This window comes from Schistocerca gregaria, chromosome 1 (genome assembly GCF_023897955.1).
Source record: "Schistocerca gregaria isolate iqSchGreg1 chromosome 1, iqSchGreg1.2, whole genome shotgun sequence".
Classification (NCBI taxonomy): Eukaryota; Metazoa; Arthropoda; class Insecta; order Orthoptera; family Acrididae; genus Schistocerca; species Schistocerca gregaria.
In genome coordinates, this window is record NC_064920.1 from 1,032,139,680 (window position 1) to 1,032,155,967 (window position 16,288).

The 16,288-nt window shown below is 40.0% G+C and overlaps 1 protein-coding gene across 7 annotated transcripts in view; it reads right to left on the reverse strand.

Moving 5' to 3' along the window:
* The window catches only part of LOC126279127 (uncharacterized), an 80,135-nt gene that overhangs the window by 15,785 nt on the left and 48,062 nt on the right, over positions 1-16,288 (reverse strand). For 3 of the 7 annotated variants that reach the window (XM_049979651.1, XM_049979626.1, XM_049979618.1), the window contains one exon: positions 1,084-1,161. The exons of the other annotated variants lie outside the window; for them this stretch is intronic. In XM_049979651.1, the coding sequence (XP_049835608.1) occupies positions 1,084-1,161 (78 nt within the window). The remainder of the gene's footprint in view (positions 1-1,083; positions 1,162-16,288) is intronic. 7 annotated transcript variants of the gene reach the window in all.

A 16,288-nucleotide genomic window follows, 5' to 3' on the forward strand; every position in this document is an offset into this window, starting at 1 on the left:
GGTAATTTGTTACGTATCCACTCATCTATTCTATGATCCTTACTTTTCATTTTTGTGTTTTGAAGTAGCAGAAAAGTTGTTGTTTAATACTGACAATGTGAGAAATAAATTGTGTTGTGACTGATATACAGACGCTCTACATAATTTAGCCATCACGTAGGCTTCTGCATTGTTTCTGCAAGATAAATGTATTATACTTTCACCAACACAGAGCAACATTCAAAAGTTAGTGTGTGTTTTAGACTTTTGATTTCTAATTAAACCAAAATGATACATACTCCACTTTTAGATAATAAAAGGGAATAGCTACATAATTACTGCAATTTCTAAAAGACACTGATCAACAAAATTTTATAAGGAGGCAGCTTGCAATAGATAGTTATCTCTCTGTTGCAAGCAGAGCTGACAAGTGAATGTTGTTATACAACGACAAAGTCATAAGAAAGGAGTATTCATAAACAGGTAGGTGCAGAGATAATATCATCAGAGAAGCTTATACCAATATTGATTCAACACTAAAAGAAGGCAGTGGAACTTCTGATAATTAGTATTCAACGTGTTCCTGAGTGTCAGTCATAATCCAACAGCACTGCACTATACAGACATATTTCCCTATTCTACTTTTGGACATATTTAGATTTTATTTGCAAATGTAATCAAATATCATTAGATCTGAAAGTTGACAAGAATAAAAAGGCTTGGGTATTTCTACAATAAACATATGTAAATGGCATAGGCAATGCAAAATTAATATTCTGCATAATATCATGTAGGAATAGGTTCTAACTCAGACACCACTACCTGAAAATTTCAAAAAGAAATAAGCAAGGAAAAGAATTAGTAATTAACATCAACAGGTAACATTGGCAGGATTTTGAGAACAAGGTATTCTGTAATTAAACATTCCAAGTAAGTGTGCATTTTATTACTTATCCACTGATAGGTATTCTACTCCATGGATTATTAAATGCCGCTGCTCAAGCAAAATTTTAATATCTGCTCAGACTGTAATAAATTTTGTAGCAGTTGCAAATGGTATTATCAAGAATGCATGCACTTTAATTTATTTAAACTGCAACTTACACGAATAATAATCGTTTAACATGAAAAGCTGAGTACCATAGAAAGTGATCTTCTTATGAGCTACTTCTAGTTGTTTGGCTGCCAAAAAATAGAAACGAAATTTTAACTGTTTTATATTACACGACAACAATTAATAACATAAATGTAGCCACCGGTACCAAAAGACAAAAAAAGTACATTTAAATTCAATGAAAATTTGTTGGCAACCCACACACAAAATAGAGAAAGTAACAAGTTTGTGAACACACAACGCGGTATTACACACTTAAAATAAAATTATTTGCCCATTTAGTACCTGTATCATAAAAATGCTGTTTTAAGCTAAGTGCACTTAGAATAGACAAATAGAGCCACCTTTATGTGATTGGAACAAATTAAGGATGTACATATGTATTAATGTGACATATTTTGAAATTACCAACTGGAAAATCCGAAGGGTAGTAATATTGGTAGTAACTGCTTATGGAAAAACTTTTGGCAGTAAGTCATATGCAAACTATATGTCAAACAGGACATAATTTCATGAAGATACTCTGTGACAGGAAAGTCCATGCTTAAGTCGGAAACTTGTAAACAACAAGATTTGTGTATAGCAGATGACAATTTGCAACAGAGTGAAGATCATTTTTTTGTACACTCTCGTTCTATAATGAAGGTTGTTGCCTCAATTCACATAATGTTGATATGCACGCTTGGAATCACTATTTGGAAGGTGACACATTCTGGTTACAGACTGCCTCTTCAAGAATTAACTAACTAAAGTCGACTTACAAGTGCAACTAGTGACTTTTATGTTGTTGTTGTTGTTGTTGTTGTTTTGGTCTTCAGTCCACGGACTTGTTTGATGCAGCTCTCCGTGCTACTCTATACTGTGCAAGCTGCTTCATCTCCCAGTACCTACTGCAACATACATCCTTCTGTATCTGTTTAGTGCATTCATCTCTTGGTCTCCCTCTATGATTTTTACCCTCCATGCTGCCCTCCAATACTAAATTGGTGATCCCTTGACACCTCAGAATATGTCCTACCAACCGATCTCTTCTTCTAGTCAAGTTGTGCCACAACTTTCTCTTCTCCCCAACTCTATTCAATACCTCCTCATTAGTTATGTGAGCTACCCAACTAATCTTCAGCATTCTTCATAAGCACCACATTTCGAAAGCTTCTATTCTCTTCTTGTCCAAACTATTTATCGTCCACATTTCATTTCCATACATGGCTACACTCCGCACAAATATTTTCACAAACCATTTCCTGACACTTAAATCTATACTTGATATTCACAAATTTCTCTTCTTCAGATACACTTTCCTTGGCATTGCTAGTCTACATTTTATATCATCCCTACCTCTAACATCATCAGTTATTTTGCTCCCCAAATTGCAAAACTCATTTACTAGTTTAAGCGTCTAATTTCCTAACCTAATTCCCTCAGCATAACCCAATTTAATTCAACTACATTCCAATATCGTCATTTTGGTTTTGTTGATGTTCATCTTATATCCTACTTTCAAGACACTGTCCATTCCATTCAGCTGCTTTTCCAGGTCCTTTGCTGTCTCTGACAGACTTACAATGTCATCGTCAAACCTCAACTTTTATTTTTTCTTCATGGATTTTAATTCCTACCCTGAATTTTTCTTTTGTTTCCCTTACTGTTTCCTCAATATACAGAATGAATAACATCGGGGATAGGCTACAACCCTGTCTCACTTCCTTCCCAACCACTGCTTCCCTTTCAAGTTCCTCGACTCTTATAACTACCATCTCGTTTCTGTACAAATTGTAAACAGCCTTTCACCCCTCTATTTTACCCCTGCCACCTACAGAATTTGAAAGACAGTATTCCAGTCAACATTGTCAAAAGACTTTCTCCAGTTTACAAATGCTAGAAATGTAAGTTTGTCTTTCCTTAATATATTTTCTAAGATAAGTCATAGGGTCAATATTGACTCACGTGTTCCAATATTTTTACAGAATCCAGACTGATCTTCCTGGAGGTTGGCTTCTACCAGTCTTCCCATTCGTCTGTAAAAAATGTGTGTTAGTGGCGTATTAAAATGATAGTTCGGTAATTTTCACATCTGTCAACACCTTCATTCTTTGGGATTGGAATTATTATATTCTTCTTGAAGTCTGAAGGTATTTCACCTGTCTCATACATCTTGCTCATCACATGGTAGAGTTTTGTCAGGGCTGGCTATCCCAAGGCTATCAGTAGTTCTAATGGAATGTTGTCTACTCCCGGGGCCTTGTTTCGACTCAGGTCTTTCAGTGCTCTGTCAAACTCTTCATGCAGTATAATATCTCCCATTTCATCTTCATCTACATCCTCTTCCATTTCCATAATATTGCCCTTGAGAACACTGTCCTTGTATAGACACTCTATATACTCCTTCCACCCTTCTACTTTCCATTCTTTGCTTAGAACTGGATTTCTATCTGAGCTCTTGATATTCATACAAGTGGTTATCTTTTCTCCAAAGGTCTCTCTAATTTTCCTGTAAGCAGTATCTATCTTATCCCTAGTGATATACGCCTCAATCCTTACATTTCTCTTCTAGCCATCCCTGCTTAGCCATTTTGCACTTCCTGTCGATCTCATTTGAGATGTTTGTTTTCCTTTTTGCCTGCTTCATTTATTGCATTTTTGTATTTTCTCCTTTCATCAATTAAATTCAATATTTCTTCTGTTACCCAAGGATTTCTACTAGCCCTCGTCTTTTTACCTACTTGATCCTCTGCTGCCTTCACTACTTCATCCCTCAAAGCTACCCATTCTTCTTCTTCTGTATTTCTTTCCCCCAATCTTGTCAATCGTTCCCTTATGCTCTCCCTGAAACTCTGTACAACCTCTGGTTTATTCAGTTTATCCAGGCCCCATCTCCTTAAATTCCCACCTTTTTGCAGTTTCTTCAGTTTTAATCTACAGCTCATAAGCAATAGATTGTTGTCAGAGTCCACATCTGCCCCTGGAAATGTCTTACAATTTAAAACCTGGTTCCTAAATCTCTGTCTTACAATTATATAATCTATCTGAAACGTTTTATAGCCTCCAGCTTTCTTCTATGTATATAACCTCCTTTCATGATTCTTTAACCAAGTGTTAGCTTTGATTATGTTATGCTCTGTGCAAAATTCTATCAGGCGGCTTCCTCCTTCATTCCTTGCTTCCAGTCCGTAGTCACCTACTATGTTTCCTTCTCTATCTTTTCCTACTGTTGAATTCCAGTCACCCATGACTATTAAATTTTCGTCTCCCTTCACTATCTGAATAATTTCTTTTATCTCATCATACATTTCATCAATCTAAATTTTCTAACCTACCTGCCCAATTAAGGGATCTGACATTCCACTCTCTGACCCGTAGAATGCCAGTTTTCTTTCTCCTGATAACAACGTCCTCCTGAATAGTCCCCACCTGGAGATCCGAATGGTGAACTATTTTACCTCTGGAATATTTTATCCAAGAGGATGCTATCATCATTTAACCAAACAGTAAAGCTGCATGCCCTCGGGAAAAATTACAGCTGTAGTTTCCCCTTGTTTTCAGCCGTTCGCAATACCAGCACAGCAAAGCCTTTTGGTTAGTGTTACAAGACCATATCAGTCAATCATCCAGACTGTTGCCCCTGCAGCTTCTGAAAAGGCTGCTGCCCCACATCAGGAACGATACGTTTGTCTGGCCTCTTTCATATAATAGTCAAATTTTGCTGTGTCATCAACACATACAGTCAGTAAAGGAGAGTAAGTAATAGTACTGCTTAATGTCCCATTGACAGGACAACCATTAATAATTTAATGAAAATTAGTTGGCAACCCACACACCGAATAGAGAAAGTGACAAGTTTGTGAACACACAACATGGTACTATACACTTAAAAATAAAATTGTTTGCCCATTTAGCACCTGTATCATTAAAATACTGTTTTAAGCTGAGTGGCCATTAGAGTCTGAGCAGAAACTATCTTATTACCCTGCCTTTCTGGATCCCAGTATCTCTATTTCCAACACAGCTTTGGAACAACTAGAGGAAGTGATGTATCTAAGAAGTATATTATCAACTAATTGTTTGTCGGAAAAGGACATGGAGAACAAGATGCATGTCACATGTCGCTTTTCGATGTCTCCTGCGATAGGTCTTCCTGAATAAAGATCTGACACTATGCACCAAACTGAGGATGAATCTAGCATTTGTTGTTTTTACACAGCTCTATGGTTGCTAAACCTGGATACCATATCACAGTAATCTTAACAAGCCATAAGGCTTCAACCAATAGACTCTTAGATGCATTATGAACATCAAATGGGACGACTTTGTATCAAACACTATGGTTCTTGAGAAGGCAAAGATGTATAGAAAAGAAGCCATTGTTATTGGTCATCTACTCAGATGGATTGGACATATCCAGTGGATGAGAAACAACAGACTTCCTTGACAAATTTTATATAGTGAAGTGAGCACAGGTAGAAGGCCTCATGGTGCTCCTCTGAAACAGTGTATGGGCCAACTCAAGAAAAACCTACGAGTCTAAACATTTACCCAAGTAAATGATGCACCACAGCAGAAGATCTTAAACAATGATGCACAGTGACTGCAGCTGTTGTATTACATTTTGAGCAGGAATGTCGGAGGCAGGAATATGAAAAATGTTAAAAATGTAAACTTCATCAGGTTCAGCCACAACCTCTACTCTTTATTATGTGCAGTTACGTGACCATACGTTTCATGCCTCGATTGGTCTGCTATGCCACCATGGGCATCCCTATACCTCAACTGCCATGCAATAATGAAAATGCAAAAGAAAAATGAAAACTCAGGCACGAGTATCAGCCACTGCCGCCACTGATAATTGTTATGGAAACTATGCTATTTCGTAAATTTATCCGAGTGTGTGTGAGATTTATTTTTAATCTTCAACATTTTTCTTATTGTGGATTCATTGCTGTCTTTGCAAATCTTGCGTAAAAATTTTATTGTGTCCTACATTGATGGTCCGGAAGTAGGCCAATAACTCCATCTACATGGCTATTCTGCAATTCACACTCAAGTGCATGGCGGAGGATTCATCGAACCACTTCCAGACTATTTCCCTGCCATTAAACTCTCAAATAGCATGTGGGAAAACTTGAATCTGTTTGTGCAGGCTCTGGTTTTTCCTTATTTCATTACAGTGGTCACTTCATCTTGTGTAGGTGGGAGTTAATAAAACAATTTGCATTTGGAAGAGAAAGTTAGTTATTGAAATTTCATGAAAAGATCTTAACACAACGAGAAACATCTTTAGCTTTTAATGATTGTCACGCCAACTACCATATCGTATTCCTGACACTACCTCCCTCATTACAGGTTAATGCAAAATGACCTGCCTTTTTTCAAACTTTTTATGTCCTCTGTCAATCTGGTGAGGATCCTCCACCACACACTACACAGCAATACTCCAAAAGAGGGCAGACAAGTGTAACGAAGGCAGCCTCTATACTAGATTTGTTGCATCTCCTAACCATTCTACCAATAAAACCCAGTCTTTGGTTGTCTTTCCCCAGAATATTTTTTTTGTGGTCATTCCAATTTAAGTTGTTCATAATTGCCATCCCTAGCTATTTAGTTATGTAATTTATTGTATAAAAGAAATTTTTGGATTCTTTTTAGTAAACATGTGGATGACCTAACGCTTTTTATTGTTTAGAATCAATTACCACTTCCCACACAATACAGATATCCTGTCTAGATAATTCTGCAATCAGTTTCAATTTTCTGACGACTTTAATAGACAGTAAATGACAGTGTCATCTGCAAATAATCTTACGAGGGCTGCTCATATTGTCTCTTAAATTGTTTGTTAGATTAGGACCAGCAGATGGCTGACGACACTTGATGACCCTTCCTTGGGGAATGTCAGATATCACTTCTGTTTTACTCTATGATTTTCCATCAATAGCTATGAACTGTAACCTTTCTGATGGGAAATCATGAATCCAGTCTCACAACTGTTTTGGTGCTCCATAGGTACATAATTTGATTAGGAGCTGCTTGTGAGGAACGGTGTCAAATACCTTCAGGAAATCTAGAGAAATTGAATACTTTTGAGATCCTCTATTGATAGCACTCATTTTGTTTGAATAAAGCTGCAGGTGTATTTCACAAGAATAATGTGTACTGGATCTGTGCTGGCTATATGTCAACAGATCATTTTTGAGGCAATTCATAGTGTTTGAACAAATACTATGTTACAACATACTACTGCAAATCTACATAAGTGATTTGGATCTGTAATTCAGTGGATTACTTCCATTTCCTTTCTTGTGTATTGATGTGACCTGTGCAACTTTCCAGTCCTTAGGTAAACAACTTTGAGCGAGCAGTTATATACAATTGCTAAACATGGAGCTATTGCATCAGTTTACTCTGAAAAGAACCTGATTGGCATACAATATGAACTGGAAGACTGGACTTCATTAAGTGTTTAAGTTGCTTTGCTATATTGAGGATATCTACTTCTATGTTACTCATGTTGGCAGCTGTTCTTGATTTGAATTATGGAATATTTTAGCTTATCCTTTTTTGCTGAAGGAATTTTCGAAAAAACTGTTTTTGGCACTGATAACAACATTACCACTGCTCACACAGTGAACGTAATGACTGTCACTTGCCACTGGTATATGTCAATTATTAAAACATGTACTTATCAGTCCATTTTTCCTTCCAAATCAGTATTTCTTTCCTGAGCAACTAAATTTTCAAATACACTTTCGGCCAACAAGACCTTCATCAAAAGTACACACACACACACACACACACACACACACACACACACACACAGCAAATGAAAATAACAAACCACATACACAACACAAAAAGGTGAATGATAAAGACACAGAAACACACGACAGTTGGCAACAACACAAACTGAAAACACAACACAAAATATAAAGTGCAAATGATGTATGCCATGTGTTTAATAAAATAAGAGTGAAAGAATGCCAGAAATCGGCCAACTGGAGCAGAGAGACAACTGAACACATCTTCAGGACCATACATGTGGGCTACCACCGCTGTAAATCGTAACAAACACCAAACGATAATTTCACATAAGAAAATTCGTGCTAGTAAAGTTAATTCTAACCTAAAAAACAAGAGGAAAAACACAACAAAATGTAACAGAGAGAGAGAGAGAGAGAGAGAGAGAGAGAGAGAGAGAGAGAGAGAGAGAGAGAGAGAGAGAGAGGGGGGGGGGGGGGCGGAGAAGATGAGTCATTGGTTCATGTTCATGTTTTATCAGGCGTTCGGCAAAGGGAGAATGGCTATTTTCGTATTTCCAGCTTCTTATACATTCTTTATATCTAGTTTTGAAGTTCCTACCTGTCATTTCCAGATATACTGATTTACATTGTTGGTGCTCAAACTTATATATATATATTAAATACAAAGAATACGAGATTTACCAAGCGGGAAAGTGCCAGTAGACAGGCACAATAAAATAACACACACACAAAATTTCTAGCTTTCGCAACCAACGGCTGCTTCTTCAGGAAAGAGGGAAGGAGAGGGAAAGATGAAAGGATGTGGGTTTTAAGGGAGATGGTAAGGAGTTATTCTAATCCCGGGAGCGAAAAGACTTCCCTTAGGGGAAAAAAAGGACAGGTGTACACTCGCGCGTGCACACACACACACACACACACACACACACACACACACACACACATCCATACATATACAGACACAAGCAGACATATTTAAAGGCAAAGAGTTTGGGCAGAGATGTCAGTCGAGGCGGAAGTGCAGAGGCAAAGATGATGTTGAATGAAAGGTGAGATATGAGTGGCGGCAACTTGAAATTAGCGGAGATTTGAGGCCTGGTGGATAACGAGAAGAGAGGATCTCCGGAGTTCGGATAGGTTGGTGTTGGTGGGAAGTATCCAGATAACCCGGACGGTGTAACACTGTGCCAAGATGTGCTGGCCGTGCACCAAGGCATGTTTAGCCACAGGGTGATCCTCATTACCAACAAACACTGTCTGCCTGTGTCCATTCAAGCGAATGGACAGTTTGTTGCTGGTCATTCCCACATAGAAAGCATCACAGTGTAGGCAGGTCAGTTGATAAATCACGTGGGTGCTTTCAAACATGGCCCTGCCTTTGATCGTGTACACCTTCCGGGTTACAGAACTGGAGTAGATGGTGGTGGGAGGGTGCATAGGACAGGTTTTACACCGGGGGCGGTTACAAGGGTAGGGAAGGTGGTTTGGGGATTTCATAGGGATGAACCAAGAGGTTACGAAGGTTAGGTGGACGGCGGGAAGACACTCTTGGTGGAGCAGGGAGGACTTCATGAAGGATGGATCTCATTTCGGAGCAGGAAGTCGTATCCCTGCTGGAGAGCCACATTCAGAGTCTGATTCAGTCCCGGGAAGTATCCTGTCACAAGTGGGGCACTTTTGGGGTTCTTCTGTGAGAGGTTCTGGGTTTGAGGGGATGAGGAAGTGGCTCTGGTTATTTGCTTCTGCACCAGGTCAGGAGGGTAGTTGCGGGATGCGAAAGCTGTTTTCAGGTTGTTGGTGTAATGGTTCAGGGATTCAGGACTGGAGCAGATTCATTTGCCACAAAGGCCTAGGCTTTAGGGAAGGGACCGTTTGATATGGAATGGGTGGCAGCTGTCATAATGGAGGTACTGTTGCTTGTTGGTGGGTTTCATGTGGATGGATGTGTGAAGTTCGCCATTGGACAGATGGAGGTCAACGTCAAGGAAAGTGGCATAGCATTTGAAGTAGGACCAGGTGAATCTGATGGAACCAAAGGAGTTGAGGTTGGAGAGGAAATTCTGGAGTAGTTGTTCACTGTGAATCCAGATCATGAAGATGTCATCAATAAATCTGTACCAAACTTTGGGTTGGCAGGCTTGGGTAACCAAGAAGGCTTCCTCTAAGCGACCCATAAATAGGCTGGCATACGAGGCGGCCATCCTGGTACCCATGGCTGTTTCCTTTAATTGTTGGTATGTCTGGCCTTCAAAAGTGAAGAAGTTGTGGGTCAGGATGAAGCTGGCTAAGGTGATGAGGAAAGAGGTTTTAGGTAGGGTGGCAGGTGATCGGCGTGAAAGGAAGTGCTCCATTGCAGCGAGGCCCTGGACGTGCGAGATATTTGTGTATAGGGAAGTGGCATCAATGGTTAGAAGGATGGTTTCCGGGGGTAACAGACTGGGTATGGATTCCAGACGTTCGAGAAAGTGGTTGGTGTCTTTGATGAAGGATGGGAGACTGCATGTAATGGGTTGAAGGTGTTGATCTACGTAAGCAGAGATACGTTCTGTGGGGGATTGGTAACCAGCAACAATGGGGCGGCCGGGATGTTTGGGTTTGTGAATTTTAGGAAGTAGGTAGAAGGTAGGAGTGCGAGGTGTCGGTGGGGTCAGGAGTTTGATGGGGTCAGGTGAAAGGTTTTGTAGGGGGCCTAAGGTTCTGAGGATTCCTCGAAGCTCCGCCTGGACATCAGGAATGGGATTACCTTGGCAAACTTTGTATGTAGAGTTGTCTGAAAGCTGACGCAGTCCCTCAGCCACATACTCCCGACCATCAAGTACCACGGTCGTGGAACCCTTGTCAGCCGGAGAATGATGATTGATCGGTCAGCTTTCAGATCACGGATTGCCTGGGCTTCGGCTGTGGTGACGTTGTGAGTAGGATTAAGGCTTTTCAAGAAAGATTGAGAGGCAAGGCTGGAAGTGAGAAATTCCTGGAATGTTTGGAGAGGGTGATTTTGAGGAAGAGGAGGTGGGTCCCGCTGTGATGGAGGACGGAACTGTTCCAGGCAGGGTTCAATTTGGATAGTGTCTTGGGGAGTTGGATCATTAGGAGTGGGATCAGGATTATTTTTCTTCGTGGCAAAGTGATATTTCCAGCAGAGACTACGAGTGTAGGACAGTAAATCTTTGACAAGGGCAGTTTGGTTGAATCTGGGAGTGGGGCTGAAGGTGAGGCCTTTGGATAGGACAGAGGTTTCAGATTGGGAGAGAGGTTTGGAGGAAAGGTTAACTACTGAATTGGGGTGTTGTGGTTCCAGATTGTGTTGACTAGAATTTTGAGGTGTTGGGGGGAGTGGAGCTGGAAGTGGGAGATTGAGTAGATGGGAGAGACTGTGTCTGTGTGCAATGAGAGGAGGTTGAGGTTCGTTGGAAAGGTTGTGGAGGGTGAGTGAGTTGCCTTTCTGGAGGTGGGAAACCAGGAGATTGGATAGTTTTTTGAGGTGGAGGGTGGCATGCTGTTCTAATTTGCGGTTGGCCTGTAGGAGGATGCTATGAACAGCCGGTGTGGATGTGGGAGAGGAAAGATTGAGGACTGATTTGGGATAGGAGTTGACGGGTGTGTTCATTGGCCGAGTCGATGTATAGGTGAAGGATTAGTTGGGTGAGGGCTACGGATTGTGCAGTTTGGAACTGGTATAACGACTGATTGAAAGAAGTATTGCAGCCAGAGATGGGAACTTTAAGTGTGAGGCCGTTGCCTTTTTCCCACTACACCTTCCTTGCATCCTTGCCTAGATGAGTGGTTGCACTGCTCTTATTTTATCTATTGCTGCATTCATGAATTTATGTTATTAATAGTGTAACTAACTTAAAAGATAAACAGTATTGAAGTTTGGACACATAAAAAATTACTATTGCTTTTGGTGCAGTTACACCTGTTTAAGTCCCAAGTTTACCGTTATACTTTGGTTGTCCTAAATTTGAATAACACCAATCATCAATCAATTAAACCACTTATCAGGAATTTGCTCAAATATCATCATTTCAAAAATGGCAACTGTACTTGTAAATTGATAATTCCCGGCACAGACACATAAAATAGTTCTGTAACCTTTTGTAATTTACTAGCTACTTATTAGATAAAACAAATTATTGCCTGAATCTATAGCTCATCCACTCCAGTAAATTTCAACCATATAGTTTTATAAAGAAATATATATATTCCAAAATCTAAAAATAATCATACACAAGTCTTTACGAAGCCCGGCCCATCCAAAAATCTTTAGTCAACAGCTAAATATTAATAAATTAATATCTGTGTAACGAGTCTGTATACCATGACCACTGTGTTAACCTCTCCGTATTGATATCTGCAGTCATGCAGTAAAGTCAGCCTCTAGAAAGCACTGTCAACTTCTTATTTCAAATGTGTGCTCATTTGAGTCAAGTTAGAAAGTGAAGTACAAATAACCCCATCTGTTGTCGCATAAGGAACAATTAACAATTCCAACCATCATAGTTTAACACCATTCAATATCCACACGAAGATGAGTCTTGAACCAGGTTAGTATCATCAAGTATTAACAATGACAAACTTTTGTGACACGTTAAAAATGTGTGTCAAAGACTTCAGCCCCTGTCTTTTGAGTTAACTGCACTAAAAGCTGTTGCTGTAGTAGTAATAGCTTTTGTGAAGGAAATCCAGTTATGTAGTCATTAGTCATGTGCAGTCAATGTTAAAAAAATTAGCCAGAAAGAACAATAAGCTAATAATAATACTACTACAACAAAAGAAAATGCATGAACAGATCTAAAACATTTGGAGACATTAAAAATAGAAGCGCTAGTCTGATAAATCAACTTGAGGAACATTTTAAGTGTTCCTAAAGCCTCTCTCAAAAAGTTGGGTAAATGAAAAAGAATGTATTAAATAATTCAAAATTTGATTGCCATCTCTAAAAATAAGGTTGATCCTCAAGACTAATTTGCGATGCCTTCTCTGGGATACAGAGAGATATACACCACAAATCTAGTGAGTCGGATGGGGAAATCATGTCAACTGCCAGCATCTCACTCAGAGGCAATGCAACAGGACATCTTTTTCCCTTGGTACCTGAATACAGCTGCATCATGGCTGTACAGTCAGTTTCACCACACCTAGTTTGTTCTCTTTCATTTCGAGTTACTTCTCCTCACCCTTACATAAGGTCCTGCTCCTCAACACCAAGATTTAAGCATAAAAGGAGATGTGGTTTTGCTCCTATAGTTATTGTAGAGGCCTCCTTGGGTGCTGAATTCACTACTTAATTGCTCCTAATTCCCCACATGCTCTGATACCCAACAGAATCTCAACTATTTCCGTAATGTTGTATGGGGTAGGGTACATTGGATGGACCAGACAGGTTCATCTGCCGTGTACATAAGAGAATGTATGTTTGTATTGAACTACAAGAATCAGAGAAGATATAGAATTTCGTAGTCTAAATATGTCTATCTGTTCCAGTCTCTGAAGATCTCATAAACCTTTGCATCACAGACCAAAATGATTTCACATATAGGCTTGAGAGTATGAGAAGTGCGAACTATTCAACGGTCCAGACAGAAATTCAATCACTTCATAAACCTTTTCAGAGCTATCAGATTGATTAGTTGTGTCCAGAAAAATGTAAAGCAACCTCTTCTTGTTCTCTGCCTTGTTTGTCATGCCTTTGTCCTAATGGCTTTAAAGGCTGAGGTTCTCTATAGACTATCGATATTTTTGAACCATTGCAATGCTGTATGCCTATTACTAACTGCACGAATGCTTATGGTAGTTATGCCAGGGGCAGACTGACTGTGATGCTGGCATGAGTAATTTGGAATGGGAATCTACCAACAGTGTGGTGGGTCATACTAGTAATACAATTCACCCAATCCTGGACTCTGTTTACAGATTTTCAGATTCAATGGTAAGTTAAGACATAAGTCGAAAATCTGTCTTTGCAGCTATGGTACACAAATCAATTATGTGCAAATGAGAGGGGGGGGGGGGGGGGGGGGGAAGAACAGAAACAAACAAACTTGCAAGCAGATGATGTTTCCTGATGTGAGCAAATATCTTAAGTACTAACATCAACATCTTTTGTTCTTTTGTAATTAACTGCTTTTAGATGGAAAAAGCAAGCCAAATGTTATATGTGTTTCATTAAGACCACTGATGTTATTTTACTTCAATAAAATGAAACACATTTGCTGACAAAAATACGCATTTCCTCGGAGATGCAAGACATTTAAAATACCTTCACTGATTCAGAAATAGCCACAGAAAGAAGAACACCTCTTGAAGAAGTGTATAAGATGGGAAAGAATTGTGTAAACAAACACTGTAGGTGATCACCAATAAAATGTTGGTTCCACTATGTTCGTTGTTGTCTGTTATTACCCACTGTGTTATACCTCTTATTTTGCAGGTACTTGTGAAGAGACAGTTGCAGTTCCTGAAATCCATCGCCCATGACCTCGGGCCTGCTGAGGAACACCGCAGTCCTGGGTCCACGCATAAACCATGAAAATCCACTGCATTACGCCACACACAAACAGACCCTGTCTGTGGACAGACTGGTGAGACCAGATCCAATGGGCAGAGCCTGCACATTAGTGGGAACCAAATGGCTTCAGATCGGTAGGCCAGATCCATTACCGATGCCAGCAGAAACGGCCTGTTTTGGCCTGTGGGGAAATCCACTTGTGTGGCCAGCTATTCACAAGCCACAGACAATGTGTTGATGAAATGAACCTTGGTGATCAATCCATGCAACAGATAACTTACTCAAATACTCTGTTTTGGTACCTATCACCATTATTATTGATTCTCACTGTAAAGATGATTGCTGAGACACAGGCAGGCATGTAGAAAAGACAGTCAAGACTTACAACATTATTTTATATATTGTAAATGCTTCAGACACGAATAAATAAATACAACTAAATTTTCAGGCATGGCTTTTGTTAGAAAATGAGAGCACACACACATTTACAAAAAATGGTTCAAATGGCTCTGAGCACTATGGGACTCAACTGCTGTGGTCATCAGTCCCCTAGAACTTAGAACTACTTAAACCTAACCAACATAAGGACATCACACACATCCATGCCCGAGGCAGGATTCGAACCTGCGACCGTAGCAGTCGCACGGTTCCGGACTGCGCGTCTAGAACCGTGAGACCACCGCGGCCGGCCACACATTTACACAATCACTCTGACACAACTCGTGCACACATAACCACCATCTCTGGCCACTGTGTCCACAGTCTCTAAGAATCAGATGCAAACAAACCACTCCTCATGCGTCCCTGCCTCTCGTTGGCAGCTGCTAGGCTAGTGGCAAGAAGTGACTGCAAGCTCAGGGGCGTTGTAGGAAGGAGAGAAGCAGTAGTAATGAGGGAATAGGGAAGCGGCGCATGTTCTCAGCTGCACTCAGCTAGCGATGATGCACAACACCTCAGTAAACAAAGCATTGAGACAAAAATGAGATTTTTCCAGTGGGTTTTTCTTTTTCTTTTCTTTTTTTTTCAAATTTCCCTGATTTCCAGAACCTGTGGCAACCCTGGTTTATCACTTTTAAAATGGCCACTTGGTTGAATATAACCAAGTTTGTTGTGATGAGCATTCACATACGTAGCTTTCAGAGTCATATAGGCGGTAGTAGTTACTTAAGCACAAGCTCTCAACCCTCTTCCACAGTGCATCGCCTATATGTGAATGGAAGCATAACGAGAAGGCAAATGACATGAAACAATCCTGTTGCAACACTGAAGAGGGCATTGCTACTCATATATTTTGAGGACATAATTGTTCTGACAATAGTGGGCTCTTATACCTGACACCTCCAATAGTCAATAAATTTACAAGTACCTTCTTTTGGGTCTTAATATGCTACCCATTTATCACCTCTTCACACAGTCATTTCCTTTTAAAAAGTCATGACTTCCATAAATTGTGTCCATTGGTATGATTCAAGCTTCCCACAAGTCTTTCAGTTTCATCCACAGTGGTTATCCATTTTCTGTACAGCACTGTGTCAATCGTATAAGCTGTATCTGCTATTTCCCTGGCATTCAGTTATTAATTTTTTAATCACATACACACTCAAAATCTGCATCTAGCATTTTTGTTAACGATGATGTAAATAAAATAGAAAGAAACTTCCACATGGGAAAAATATATTAAAAACAAAGATTCCAAGACTTACCAAGCGGGAAAGCGCCGGCAGACAGGCACAATGAACAAAACACACACACAGAATTACTAGCTTTCGCAACCGATGGTTGCTTCTTCAGGAAGGAGAGGGAAAGACGAAAGGATGTGGGTTTTAAGGGAGAGGGTAAGGAGGCATTCCAATCCCGGGAGCGGAAAGACTTCCCTTAGGGGAAAAAAAGGACAGGTGTACACTCGCGCGCGCGCGCGCGCACACACACACACAC